This window comes from Molothrus aeneus, chromosome 8 (genome assembly GCF_037042795.1).
Source record: "Molothrus aeneus isolate 106 chromosome 8, BPBGC_Maene_1.0, whole genome shotgun sequence".
In the NCBI taxonomy this organism is placed as follows: Eukaryota; Metazoa; Chordata; class Aves; order Passeriformes; family Icteridae; genus Molothrus; species Molothrus aeneus.
This window is the reverse complement of record NC_089653.1, coordinates 18,048,131-18,063,448: the sequence shown is the minus strand read 5'-3', so window position 1 is coordinate 18,063,448 and position 15,318 is coordinate 18,048,131. Positions and strand designations below refer to the sequence as shown.

Genomic DNA, 15,318 nt, shown 5'->3' with positions numbered 1-15,318 from the left:
GCTCAAGGCACACAACCAGAATCCTTAGATTAAAAGCAATTTCTATTAAGTAGCTAAGAGGGCATCTGCTTTGGACTTGATAGGCTGAAAATCCTCCCTGCTTTGTCCTCTAACTTAACTCTTTCTTACCAAAGAATGAAAATATAAATAAGCTGCAGTAACAGGCTGAAATTGTTTAAACTTACCAGTAGCTTTAAGGTTTTCAGCATCCTTCAATGCTCATCCACGTTCTGGACTCTCAGTTGCAGCTAGATCTATGGTGTAGCCTTCATAATTGCTCCTGAAAATGTTGACCATCATTTTACTGATTCCCTCCTAAATTCATTCTTTCCCATCACAAATCCTAAAAAGGGAGGAAGAAGAAAAGGAGGTCGGTTAATAACCGATTGATTCAGACTTTTCTCTCTTTATCAAATATCTCACAAAAACCTCTGTCAAAAGCAGGGAATGCTCTGTTTTTCAGGGGACATACTCTTCCCATATCTGGAAGAAAATTCTGCTGGTTATTATTTGCTCCATCATGCAAAGGAAGCTGCAGAAATGCTGTACACAGCTAGATCCAAAAAGTGCACTTGCAAAAGTGAGAGGAAAGGCAATAGTGCTTGTGTTTATGGGATTTGAAAGAGCAGAAAAAAAGGGAAAACCCATTTACATACATACTTATGCAGATCAAATAGGATAATTATTTTGAACTTCATGCATTATACTTCCTCTTTCCCTACCAGAATTAGCCTGAATATAACTTTAACTTCACTATCTTTCCCTTCACTGAAATTTTGTGTCCACTGCCAGACCCATGCCTCATCCTAACTCTGGACACACATATTTAACTGCTCACTAGTGGGATGCTGAACAAATCCACAACAGTACATTCTAGCTAGGGTACTATATGTGCTTTCTGCAAATTTAAACATAATGGAGACTGTTTTTATCATGGGGGCCTAGAGCTGCATGATGAGCATTTGTGCCCTGCATAATTTGCGTTTTATACTGATACTCTGATCAGACTGATAAAAAGATAGCATTTACATCCCTGCAAAAATCCAATGACAAATTCCTTGTATTTCAGCTCTGTTATGTACCCACCAGCATTTCAAGCCCTTTGATCTCTGAACTATATAGCATTCAGCATGTATCATTATAACATCAGGTTTAGATTTTGTACTCTTGTGATTCTGAGCATAATATCAATATTTTTTTTGCTTGTTTTTGGTATACTGTTTTTAAAATTTCTTTTTATAAATTTTTATAAATTATTTTGCAGTCATCACAAAAGGCTTGTGATCCTTCCAGTTCCCACCAGATGTCACCAAGCTCTCAAGGATCTCTGGAGTTAGGACAGTAGAAGCCTCTTGCTTGAGTGCTAGTGCAGTGTCTTTCCCTTTTCAAGAGATCAGGGTAAGGAGCTGAGGACAGTCTTGCCTTGTCAGTGCAGGAAACGCTGCTGAATCACCAGTGGGCCAAAGCTGTCATGACTTCACTGCTGCTGAACAGTTTTATCTGGAAGGAGTCAATCTCTTCTCACATACTACCAGGGAATAACACTATCACAGCTCTGCTCTCTGGCTGACACACATGTCAGAGCAGGAAGCAATACAATAACATGCACAAGAAGCAAGTTTGTGTTATTGCCTTCCAGGTTACACACTTAGGTGAAGTGGCCTGCTTCTGGCCTGCACAGGGAATACTGAACTAACTGAGCACTGAAGCCAGCTTTCCATGCCCATTTTGAAAAACATTTGCCAGTAAGCATTTTGCTTTTCTAGGCAGTGGTTCTCTTCTGAGTTTTACTGAGTGCTGAGCATTGTGGTCTCCTGCACAGTATAAATGCCTGAGGTCTCACTACTCAAATATGTCTGTTCCCCTGGAATGAGCCAGCTTGCCAAGAAGCTCTCCTCAATGCATCCCAATTGGCAGAATAGCACTCTCAAGGCTCTGCCATCAGAGGAAATATTCAGACTCAAAGACATTAGATGCACAGACTAAGATGAATAGAAGTTGACAAATATCCAAGATGTATTTTTGAGAATGAAGAGGCTGAACTGAAAATGAATGGATTTTAATGAGAGAAGGAAAGGAAATTCACCATGAATTGCAGACATCTATTGTCCTGAAAGGATATTGTTCCCCATGGCCCCAGAACAAACATGAAAGGAACACATTTCATGAGGTATTGTTGGGGCTGGCTTGACTACAGCAGCTTGGGCTTGGATAGAACTTTTCATGGAGGGTTTCAAATAATTTCACTTCTGAGAGCATTATTTATGGGCTTTTTACAGACATTGAAGTACACATTGAGACAAAATTACTTGGCCTTACAGTGAACAGCTGCCAGAGCTGGGAAAGTGAATCCTGATCAGTATCAATGAACCTCTGCCCTAGGCCTTATTTCAGCAACCCTGCACATGGGGAAATTTGGCAGTTGGTTTTCTTGCACCAGCTCTCACAAATGACATTGTACTGAAGCAATTATTGTCCATAAGAACAGCAGAGCCTGTTTGTCCTTTGTAGCTGGGAATGGATTGGACATTGCTCCCTACAGAGTACACAGCAGCCAAGGGCATGCAGAAGAACAAACACAGTTGGGCACACTTGTTGGTGCCCTTACAAGCTGACAACAGTCTCAGGGTGATTCAGCTCAGGAGATAATCTCATTCCTGCGCAAGTCACCCTAGTTTGTCTTGTGTCCTGCCCACTGCAGCTATCAGTGTTACATTCTCCTCCTGGCCATCAAAATAGCTTCCAATCTAAACTGGAATACCCTCATTTTAAGGTGTGAGTTGTCTCTAAGAACTGTGTATATCGTTTGAAAAGTTCATGACTGCAGATGGAACACGCACCAACTATTCACCACTTCGTGATTACATGGTCCCAATTCTTATTGCTGAGAAGGAGAGGGGAAATAAAATTCCAGCCTGGGCTTTCTCTCCACTTTCTTTTTTCCTACATCAGCTAAAGTGATCTATAGTTATCACAAACACCTCTTATTCTGGGAACTTTTTCCTCAGTTGGGACAATGACTAAAAACAATATCATTGTATTTCCAACGCTTTCTTTTCTGACAGAATAGTAATTTCTCTTCCTGCAGAAACATCTCACTTTGACAACTACACAGAAACAAACAACATTTAAAAGGCAAGGGTGTAACACATTGTCATCTAGTACAGAATCAAATTACCCTTCTTTTCTCCCTCCCATCAGCATCAATTTTCATGACATACTCTACTTACACACATGTGACTCTGGGATTAGAAACACAAACCTCTGCCATTTACAGAACATTGCTTTTCTCCTTCACTACAGGCAGACATGATCACAACTGACACAATGCCTTTGCTCACACAACAGCCAGCCTTGTTCAGTTTGTGGTGCAGCCCATGCTATTGAATGTTCACTGCTTCTGGTACTCAGTGCAGCTACACAGTAATTCTAATAGCTGGCAGCTCTTTTGCAGCTGCCTGAGCTGCAGTCAGATTCATGACCACAATGTTGCTATGAACTTGAAAGGCCATCTGAACATTTTGCTTTTTATTTGTTTTGTAACTGATGGGAATTTTTCCACCTTTGATGCTATTGTAAGGAATTCAAGCCATAAAGCAGAAGGGTAGCAGGACTCTGGTCAGCTGAACACTAACCAATTCCAATCTAAAAGGCCTGTATTTTACTTCTGACTCTTTTCTTGATCCATTTGCCTTCTCAATATTGTTCTATTTCTCATCTCTTAATTATAACTCATCATTATTCCCAATTAAGAAGAAAACAGATGAAGGGAAAAGAATGAAAAAAGAAAAGCAACAGTGAATTTCAAAATGTATCTGAAAAGCCAAAACTTTTTTGGTTTCCTGAAATCTAGACAAAACTGTAGAAGCCCCCAGGAACAATTCCTGTTTCCAAGCACTTCAATAAGCAATTTGAGCCAGAGATATTTTAATTCTTCATTAAAAAAGATTCCTTAGAGGTCAACTTATCTTGAATGGTCCTGCTGTAATGAAGTATTAATAGAGAGAAATCAATTTCCAATATTACTGTCATATTATGCTGTCAGAAATAAGTGCATCTACCTACTGTGGCTCAGGTTTAGTTACCTTAGTCCTGCTGTAGAGAGGCAGCCCTACCTGTTTCCTGGCCCTACTGCAAAGCAGAATAGCACATGCTATCCCACACAGAAATATCTGACTTCTTAGTTGCATCAAGGGTCCTTATTTGCCTGTGTGTACTTCCTTGACAAAGAAATGAGGCTCACAGCAGTTGATCATAGAAATCTCCTTGTAGTGAAGATTTGTGGTTTCTCCCAGTCATGTAGTCCCTTCAGGCTTAGTTGCATTCCAGTCTGGGTTTAAAAAATTGCTAATGGAAAATACTTCCACACCCAGTGGCTAATTACTTTCTTCCTCAGAAGTTAAAATCTCGGGTTGGTTATGAATTCACTGCTCTTAGCTGTTAGTTTCAAGGGAGAGCAGAAAGGCCTAAAAGGGACAAAGGAGATCCTGTAGTACCTATAGGATTGTTCTTATGCTTTTGCCTTCTAAACCTTACTTCTAAGTAATTGATAATAATAATAATAATTAGGATTTGTGTTGATTCATGTCTGCAAAGCCAGAGCATGAAAAATGTATTAGTGACATTCACTGAACTTTCTATAATTCCCTTTACCCCCTATAAGGTTCAGCATTGCTGACATCAAATGCCCAAAAATGAGAGAGGCCATTCTTCAAAAACTAGATATTCATTAAAAAAATAACTATTTATTTTTTTATTCAGTAGTGTTCCAATTGTTCAAAGTTATATGTTCAGATTTTCTTCCTCAGCCACAAGCATTTTTTACTTCAGAAGCAGATGACTCCATGACCAAGTTTTTCAAGGGAAAAAAAGAAAAAAAAGACAAAATACTGCTCTTTAAAACACAGGTCTTACTGATGCTGACAATTCCTACACGGTTCCAAATGAAACTGCACATAGGCCACAAGTAGTAGAAGTTTCTTGCTGGCACCCTGAAGTTCAGAGGCTATGCTTTCCTTCCTGCCCTATCACCACCAAAAAGGAAAAATATATGAATATAAAAACAAATTGTGATTGTGTTCCTGGAAGGAAATGCATCAGGTTAAGCATGCAGGAAGGGAGCCTTGGTGCTCTCCAGAAGGTTCCTCAGTTTCCAATATGAGAGGCACTGGGTGTCATACAAACTCCAATATCAACAAAGCAGTTGTGACCATCTAAAATGCACTATACAGTCTGGAAAGCCACATTCAGATCCACAATTAGGGGCAATACACATTTAGGGAAACTACTCTGATCCTTCCGATTCCCTCACTGGACTCTGAGATAGTTAAGAGCCAGAATCTTACGGACCTCATCTCTGTCCAGATTTTGGTTCAGCTGCCTCTTCTGGCACAAGACAAAGCATAATGAGCTCTAACAGCCTCTCAGTTGCCCATCTTGTCTGAAAGAAGGTCACTCTGACTGGGGCATCTGGCAAGCTAGAAGTAGCAGCAGAGTATTTTGAGTGTGAAAGGCAATGCTGAGAAATTGAGTCATTTGGTTCCCAAGCAAAGCTGGCTACCTTCATGTCCCTGAGAGGACTAGGGCTTGGGGGAGGGGTATAAATTGCATGTTTCAAACTGTCCTTATTAACCAGACATTTCGTTTAAATTGTACTTAGCACCTGCCTCCAATTACCTGACTCCAAGGCCCATGTGTGACAGAAGCTGGAGCTCTGATTAAATCCATGCTTCGTACTAGTGAGCCATTAAGCCCAATCAAGGCTCACTGCTCCTTTGAAGGAGATCATTTGTCTTCATTAAAAGTGTCCATCCTTGATTGCCCTGACAGGAGCTTCTCCCTGAAAGATAATAAGGTCTGTTATTGTTGAGAGGTAAAATAATGTATTGCAGTCCTCTAGAGAGTGATTTGTATTTATTAATGTTCTCACAAATTACTGTACCCTGATTAACCTGTGACTGTGACACGTTACAGTCACAGGGTGTGCTGCTCATCATGGCCATTCATGCTGGCCACTGAGATCACTAAGGAGTAACAGCACATAAGGAAGTAGCCTCCTGCTGTTCAGTAATGACTTAGGTCCATCAGGGAGTGATGGACAAAGCCTAGCCAAGTTGTGAAAAGCCAACTAATCACATCTTTGATCAGGTCCTAATCTTTGGTCCAGATACAGAGGACTACACAAACATCAACATCTTTGATATTAATATAACTATAATGCTACACATGTGAACCAGTGTCTTATACTTCTCATCCACAGAGTTTCAAGTATTTTACAAAGGAGGTCCAACTTCAGTTGAGAGGAAAGGTTTTGAATTCCCATTTTGAAATGGGAATTCAAAATCTTCCCATGATCACCTGAAAGGCCAGGGAAAGAAGAGCAGGTGCAGAATTCATGTTTTCTGAACTACTAGCCATGCCATTTGGCACAGTGAAAACTGTATAAATCCTCTCACACTATTCTTACTATTCTTTTGTGACAATCAAAATCAAACTAGTATCAGTGTTCTTCCACAACGACCTCAAAAGTAAACCTTTTCCAGAGGTCCTGTGCACAGTTGACAGGAAACATGCAGGAGACTTAGAAATAGTTAAATAGTTGCAATTCCTACCGCAGTAAGAGTGTTTGGTAGCTCATCTCTGCGTTCAGCTCTGAGTCTCTTTTGTCCAGCTCCCCAGAAATTTAGAGCTTATAATTTGCTACATTAGCCAATTCTGGCTAAAATAAGCTTACTCCTTTCCCTGGCCTTTAGGTAATTCTCATCAGGCCATTATGCTGGGGTTCATTTTCTGTGAGAAAACACTGTCAGATAAACACTTCATAGTGCCCAGGTCAGAAAATAGGAATGTGTCTGAAGATCTGCTCTCATCTGTGCCATCAAACTTCTCTTAGTTCAGCAGAATTCAAATAGGGACATTTGAGTCAGTCCTCTACAAATGAAGGAGATACAGTGTGGGAAGAAGTTGAAAGAAAGAAGAATTTCAGAGAAAACTCAAAAGGGATTTTCCACTGAAGCTTCAGGGTATAGCCAGTTCCAGTAGCTTCTAGTGTATCTCCAAGTCAGAGAACTCTGGGGTCATATTACTCCCTAAATTCAAAACCAAACTGAGCTTTTGATATAGTGACAGAAAATGGATTTGTGCTCTGAGTGCTCTAAAGCAGAGACAGGAACTTCCCAAGCAGAAAGGTTCAAAAGGTTCCACAGCCTTATTATGTTATGGAGGCAAGGGCTGTCAGGCCACTGCAGCCATGACCATGGAGCAAGCAGAGGCTGATACTGCCCAGAGGAGCAGAGCCAGCAGCACTGCAGAGTGTGCAAGAGCTCTGGTCATGCAGAAAGCACACCCAGGCTCAGATTAGGCCATACTCTGCCGCGGGATGTGAGAGCCAAGGAGAGCCATCGTATGCCCTTCTGTAAACAGTATTTTGGTCTGTAATAGGAGAAAGCACTTGGTTGCCAAAACAATTTAGACTGCCTGCATAGCTGAGGGATGGCCAGGGAGAAGTTTCAGTAGCCTGGAGGCTGGTAAACTACTCTTGCAGATTGAAGCTCCAACTTTTTTCTAAACTTTGAATCTCTTGTTTTGGCAAGTTTTCTCATTTCTTTAAATACACATTTAAACAGTCATTTGTTTAGAACTGATTTACTAGTGATATTAGCCTGACGAAGAAGCAGAGCATGTGACCCTAAAATTCTTCAAATGTCTCTTTAAAACTCTCTTCCATAAAGATCTGTACAAAACACTGGGTAATGTTTAGACAGTTGAAATGCCCTCACACTTGTTTTAAGTATCCAACTGTCAGGTCACAAAGAATCTGAGTTTGCTACAGCCATCCTTTCTGAGTATGGCTCTAATTCATTAAGCCTAGCAGCTCAGAAGCCATTATTTTTATGATAAAATTCTCTGTCATATTGGCCACAGAAATAGCCAGCACTTTGTAATACACATATCCTTATTCGTTGCCTCTTCCTTTGTACATCTTTCCTGGTGTTTCACTTTACTCATGCTTTGCAAGTGATATTTAGCTGTCACATAGAACTACTTGCAGCATTTCCACTGGAAGTTTCATTGTTATCTACTGACTTCAACAAATTAACACTGAAAAGTACCCAGAAAACCTTTTTTTTCATAATTCCAACTTTTAAATTAATGAGGTTTGGACTTGAAAAATTGTATTAAGTTCATCCATCTTATACAGCATACGCACATCTCTAGGTGAACAGATATGTGAAATAATTTAAAAGTGCTGTCTTATAAAGTGTGTTTGTTGTTCTGCAGTGAAATTTTGTATAATTCTCTTTCCCTAGGAATTTTTGAAATTAAACATAAGTAATACCCAGAGATCTAGGCTGTTGAGCTCATGTCTATAATAAATCATGCATATGATTATTCTGCAGCTCTATTTATTAGCAGTAGAAGTGATAAGAAGGCATTTTATCTAAAATTACACACTGAGAAGAACACAGATTTCACCTTCATACTGTAGTTTACCTTGCCATCAGAGCTCTTTGAGCCAAGACAGTCAAACAACTGAGAGGTCAGAAAGAAGAGAGGAAAGACTGATGGACTCACATGTGGCCTGTCAGTACCTTACTGAGAGCAAAACCTCTGCTCTCATAAGCAGCCTGGATTCCTCATCATTCCTCACAGGCAAGTAAAACCTGTCATCCCTCTTAATGTGTGGCTGAGAACTTATCAGCCACTTATCAGAAGCTGGTTGATCTGGCAGAGCCATGTTTTATGGAATGTAATGTTCAGGTGGCTATGATCATGCCTGTGTCATTGAAAATGGGGTCGCTCGGTGTATCCTGTGATTCTCTCTGCACCACAGCATTCTGGATTTCTCTAGTCTGAGCCTGAAGTCTTTAATTAGTCCATTACACCAATACTCTGCCATTTCCTCACTGCCCAGGAATCCTTTGGTATCCTGTCCTGTTATCTCCAAGGCAAATATGAATAAGGGTCTCGATGATTGGATAAATAGTGCAGAAAACAGATGTGAGGGGCTGCAAAGTGTATACATTATGAATAGTATTGCAATAACATCTTTAATCCCTTAATGAGGGCACTTTGTCAGGGTAAGGGAAGATAGACAGACTAAGGGATTTTGCAGCTGTACACAGAAGCCCAAAGAATGCTCTTAAGCTAACAAATGTAACCAACATCACAACATGTTCTTACTTACTATCTTCATGAAAATTAATACTCCATGAAAATTGCACTCATTTGCACATGTTTTCAGAAATGCTGTTTTTATTTTCATGGAAGGACCCTCTTGCTTATTAATATATTTATTGGCTTTAACAACAGCAGAGAACCAGAGACTGAGAGCTATAATCTGAATGACAGCTGAGACCTACATACCTTTGTTGGGCATTTTGGGCAATACTTTTCATGATCTGCTTACAGAAGTTGCCACAAACTGGCACAGTGCTGTGTTTGGAAAGTCCTCAAGTGCTGCCTACAGTTACATGGGAAAGTGTGCATGTACCCAGCAACCAAGAAAATACAGTCTAGGGAGCTGATGGTCTGACACTGCCTTACTTTCCAGAGCTCTGGGGGATGCCTGCTAATGCTGTAACACATCTAGGCCCTTCTGGGGGCAGGCCAGATGCCTGTCCATGATTAGAAATAGCATGCAAGAGGCTTGTCTTGTGGTATTCTGGCATTTCTGCCTCCAGACCTAGATGGAAACCAAACATGACAGAACATCTTATTCCAATAGTTCAGACACTCCAGAGGTTTGGGTTATGTTTGGTACTAAAATTGTGGGATGAAAGCGGGCAGAGAGAAGAAGGATTGGCACAAACAATTTTCCCCTGTTCCCATCTAGACTTGTGTTATGGAAAGATGTCTGCTTTCTTTATTTAATCTTTCCTCTAAGATGTACACCTGACATTTCACAGAATTTAGTGCTACTGATATTGTGGCTGTTAGTGCATACTCACTTATCCCTGGTGTAATATGATAAATCAGCACTTACACTCCTAACCTTACAGGGAGCAGCAGCCTAACACTAAACTAGGTGTACTACTGGATAGAAGATATAAAAAATGCTGGAATAAAGAAGTAAGAGCAGCATTTTCTGTAACAAGGCAATATCACATCTAGTGTACTATCTATGCAATTGTTTGGAACAGTGGGGAAAAATGAAGTACCTAAAGTTTCCTAAACTCTCAGTGCAGTAATCATTAGCCCTCTCCTTATAAGAGCAAAGGCCAGGCATGGAAAAGATGAGATATGTTTTCTCAGTGCATTGACCAGCATAATGGATCTGACACCAGAAAAAGCTACCCAGAAAATAATGGTCAGTAAAGTTAAATACAATTTAAATACAAGGGTAAAAGAGAAGAAGAAGAAGCGCAGCCAGTGTTTTCCTTTCAAGGGACAATCTGTTTTCAGCTTTGGCTTTTACAGCTTTGTGCCATTCCACTCTATGACACACTGCAACCTGCCAGTACTGACCTTAAGTGGAGAGGGTAGCATAAAAATTGGGGAAGTATCAAAAAAAGTTGTGCCTTTCTCTCTAGATCCTAACCAAACCATCTAAATCTAAAGGTGTGAACAGAGGTCCAGTAGGGGGCATCCAGGCCATCAAAGCCAGTCCTCCACAGCTGTAGACAACCAAGTAACAACTGAGCTGGCAAATATGTGGAGCCTCTTTAGCAAGATTCCCAAGACTTCCAGCATCTGGCTGGGCTGGAAAACCCCAGCCTGTGCTGCCAAACATTAACACACAGCTTCTGCTTCAGACTCCAGCTGGAGCTAGGGACTAGAGAGACATCAATGAAAAAAATCACTGTTAACAAAAAGGGACCCTTTGAACCAAGCTTTTCCAAGCTGCCAAGATGAGCCACAGAAGCCATTTGAGCACTCAGTGATTCAAGTAGAACAGAACTGGAAAGATGAGTCTGCATCCATTTGGGTACAATACAGGCAAGTGGAATATTACTATCTCATGGCAATACAGAATAAGGCACTTATATCTTCTTAATATGAAAAATTTTCTGGAATCTCTTTTGTATGTATCATTCTGCTTGCTATCACAAAAAGTTACTTGATTTCACTGTGAGAATTGTCTTCACCAGCATTGAGACTTCATTCTAATGGGTGCTGTGCAGTCCCTGCCTTCTAAAATTAATCTGTAAAATATATCTGATTTTATATGTGTTTGCTCTGGAGATATATCCAACACTAAATATACCCCATATACCCTGCTCCAAACACTTACTAAGTTTATAATAAAATTATCTTCTACTTTCTTTAATTCTGAGAATGAATAAAACGAAAAGAGATGAAGGAGAAAACCAGTAACATTTAATTCATACGTGATGAGGTGACTTCACTGAGCATAACACTTCCTGTTGCTAAAAGAAGGATTTCCAGCTAGCAGTCTAAGTGACATTGCAACCATTTTTTTGTGAAGGTTTCAATTTCTCCATTTCCTATTATCATGGCCATACAATCTTCAGAGGTAAATTAATCTAAGTCTCAAACCTCATAAGTTCAAACCAGATATTAAAATCCTGCTTATATTCCATTAGCACTTCAGGGGACTCAAGTGAAATTCCAAGTGTCCAGCACTGTCCAGATCAGAAAGAGAAACAAAAAATCAGTCCAGCCATTTGTACTATGCTACATAGCAGTAGAAATAATAAACTTCTACGGGTTTTCCACATTTTATACAGTCAGTGGCTGCTCTGAGTAGTGCCTGATCATATATTATTAAACCTCAGGTTTTGGTGGGGTTTTTGCTGTGCTGGATCCATACATCATGAGGATCCAAAGTAATTGTAAAAAGTTTTCATTTATTCTATTGAAAAGGGGATTTACAAATCTCAGAGCAGGAGACCTTCTTATTACCTGTACTAGTCAATCTTCATCCTTTGATCTTCCTCCAATTAATTTCAAATGGCATAAGGGAATAAACAGGATTAGCCAGTCAGCCCATTCCAAAGCTTTAATCAGTTTTTAAATGAACTTCAAGACAGCTAACCAATCTCCAAGTGGGGAAGCTCAGCATCACCAGTGATGAATGCCTACATTTCGTGACAAGGTCTATTTCCACTTGCACTGAGACTTCCTAATAGCACACATGTGGCAACTTGTGCAACTGCTGCATTATGAATTGGATTGGAGAAATTGAAAAGCTTTTCAGTCCTTCTGTGTACAGAGTGGGCACAATGCCAGACCTGGAATAAGGGAAGGTGCCAAGTTTCCAGTTGTCATGAGTCACTACTGCTAAAAAAGAAAATGCGCACACACATATGTGTATGTGTGCATGCGTAGAAAACATATTCTGCACTTTCTCTCTGATACTCTGTACTTTCTCACTTTTACTCAAAGTAGCCAAATTTAAGACAGATAATTCCTGCCTAAATTTTCTGATGGGATAAGGGGGTAGTCTCTTCCTTTTCATTCAGTTTTGTATTCCACAGAAGCGGGTCAATAGCACCTGTTCCCAAATGCTACAAAGCAGCCATGGAATAATCCATTATCTACAATTCCATGGGACTCATCTGATAAAATTACATCTCATACATTTGATAAAATCAATGACTACAGCATGATTAAGAACAATTGTAAATTTCATTCCATTGACACTCACTTTTAACTTTATTTTAACTAAGTGCCACTTTTCCATGGCTTTATTGCTTCCTGAAGCTGGCTCAAACATTGCTAGCTTTGGGTATAGAAAAGCAGCACAGAAGGGTGTGATAAAAATACACACTTAATGCTGTACTGAGTTTCACATCTGTAGAGATATAAAATTATTTGCCTACTTGGGACATTAGATGACAATTTATTAATTTAAACTAGATATGCATGCTATGGCAGAATTCAGAATATGAACATCATGTTTACTTTACATCAGTTCAGGCTCTCTGAAAATTATAACCACACCAAGCTCCAGGGTTCTCCACCTGATTTAGCCCTCTGTGTGATGAGCATTAATTATACTGCATATAGATCTGGCACTGTCATACCTTGAAGTTACCTTGAAAATGTGACAATTTAATGGATCGCTACTTAGACAAAATATATGTCTCTCTAAATGTTTTGACCCAGAAGCAGTACAAGGAATCCCTGAGATTAAAGTAAATACATTTTTTTCTTTATTTCTGGTACATAATCTTCTGAACTGTAATAAAATGATACTTGAAAACCAAGTAACAAAACACAAGAAGGTGATTACTGAGCAAAGAGAGCTGCACTTAAAAAGCAAAGCAACCAGTGAATTTTAGCAACACACAGAATTCATATATCTTCAAAGCATCAACATAAACAAATAAATCTCATTTGCTGGGAATTCCTAATGGAGCTCTATACCACACCAAGGAAGTCCATAACGTTGTCAGAAACATAGATAAAAGATAAAAATATTTTGCAGTCTTTTTTATACACTGTAACCTTTGCTGAGGGGGTTGGGGGGAAGGAAAAGAAAAAAAAAAGTAAAAAGAAAAGAAAAAAAATGCTTCTAAGTAGAGTGAGAAGATGAAGGAGAAGAGGGGGGATGGATGGGTGGGACCCCAGACCGAGTGTCTCTTCCCTTCAGAATTTGTTGCACATGTCAGCATACAAGAAGCCAGTGGAATTGTTCAGGGCAGACCTTATTAATTATTGTTCTGTTGGTGGCAGATGATAGTGCTCACAACTGCAATTGTCATTATGCCACCAATCATCCCAATCCATGCACTTGCCAGAGCAGCAGCCTTTGAAAAATGCAAGCACAAGCAATGAGTGGGCATCTGTGATGATCTACAGGGGCTGCCCTGGGAAACTGCTTCTCTTTGAATATTCCACTTTGAATTTGCAGTGCCTTAAGAAGAGCATCCCCTCCTACCCACTCTGTTCTTTAAACTCCTGTGCCTTTTTCTCCTCGAGGTGCCACACTCTGCTGGCTAGATGGATTGGCACAATAAGCTTTCATTCACATAAACTGTACTGTTCATATAGGTAATATCCTTCCACAACACTGGCATCTAGAGGAGAAAGCCAAAGCAAATGGAAACTCTCAATACTATTGTCAAGTGAAAGTTTCCAACTTTTTGGCAGTGGAACTGGGATGCTTATTTTTAGAAACTAAAATATTGACTCCATCCCACCCCCCTCCTTCAAACAGATGGAAAAAGAAATCATGCCAACCTATACTGAAGAAAAGCACGCCCAATGCTTTGGGGGAAAAGCTCAGGAACAGTTTATACAAGGAAAACACTAGTCTGATATTTTCTGGCCAAATCAGTGGCAGCTTAGGTTATCTGCAGCAAACATGCCACTTAGACATACCCACAGAAATGTCAGGCTTTTCCAGCCTGCTAACTCATAAATATGATTCTCGTCAGTAATAGTGATTTTTCACTTGCTTATACCAAGATCTATTTGCTTAGCCCTTCTGCAACCAACAGTTTCTGCCAGTGATGCATTCTTAGCTGTAACTCTGAGCAGGTTCAAGTCTAAATGTCATACCTGTGCCAAGCTAGCCTTCTGCACTGGAATGGAGTCTAACTGAACCTCAGGAGCAAAGACCATCATGACCTTGTTCAGCATGCCACAGGAAATGTTCAAAACAACCTGAACACACTGCAGCAGATGGTGCTAATTTGGGGAGGGGGGGTTTGGTTTTGTTTTGGTTGGGGTTTTATTGGGTTGTGTTGTTGCTTTTGTTTTGGTTTTTTGGTTTTGTTTTGTTTTTTTTTTTTTTTTTGGTAATTGCTGTACTTCTAGTTTCAGGAGTTAATTGAATACAATATTCTAAGGAGAGCTCTACCTCTCAGGTTTTGTGAGGATAGGCATTTTGGAGATAAAATACAGACATATGATTCTGATGGCTAGGAGATTTCAGCTGTTGAATTCTTAACCAAACTCTGGTTATTTAGAGGTTCATCCACTACTTGCATACCAGATGGGGTGAGGAATTCATTTGCCTTGCCTGGGAGCTTCTTGTCATATTCACCTTTTTATTGCTAAGTTGTTCTTCCAGTTCTCAGCATGCTTTTCTGCTGTGTTCCAGGAACAATAAGAAAGTTCTCCCATTGCATACTCAGTGCATGAGTTTCCATGCTTGCAGCCTAACCCCATAAAGCCTAGAAAAAGTCAAGCTGATGTGGCCAAAGATTGCCTTGAAATTTACAGTGCTGCTTAGATTCTGGTAAGCAGCTTCTTCATAACAAACTTTTGTTTACTGACAATGATGAAAGACATCATAGTCAAATTTGTTCTTTGTCATAAGACACACACATGCTACTGTTAAGGCCTGCTTTTACTGTCCCACACACAGCACCTAACCCAGAGTCTTGTGTTGGTGAAACAGAAATG

General features: G+C 39.9%; 2 protein-coding genes across 2 annotated transcripts in view; one reads left to right on the top strand and one right to left on the bottom strand.

The window, feature by feature from the left end:
* The window catches only part of FRMPD2 (FERM and PDZ domain containing 2), a 65,752-nt gene extending 64,407 nt beyond the window's left edge, over positions 1-1,345 (top strand). The window contains exon 46 of the mRNA XM_066555155.1: positions 1,265-1,345. Within this exon, the coding sequence (XP_066411252.1) occupies positions 1,265-1,345 (81 nt within the window). The remainder of the gene's footprint in view (positions 1-1,264) is intronic.
* Positions 1-15,318, bottom strand: part of MAPK8 (mitogen-activated protein kinase 8) — a 170,558-nt gene that overhangs the window by 122,909 nt on the left and 32,331 nt on the right. The window contains exon 2 of the mRNA XM_066555124.1: positions 186-343. The gene's annotated coding sequence lies outside the window, so the exon portion shown is untranslated. The remainder of the gene's footprint in view (positions 1-185; positions 344-15,318) is intronic.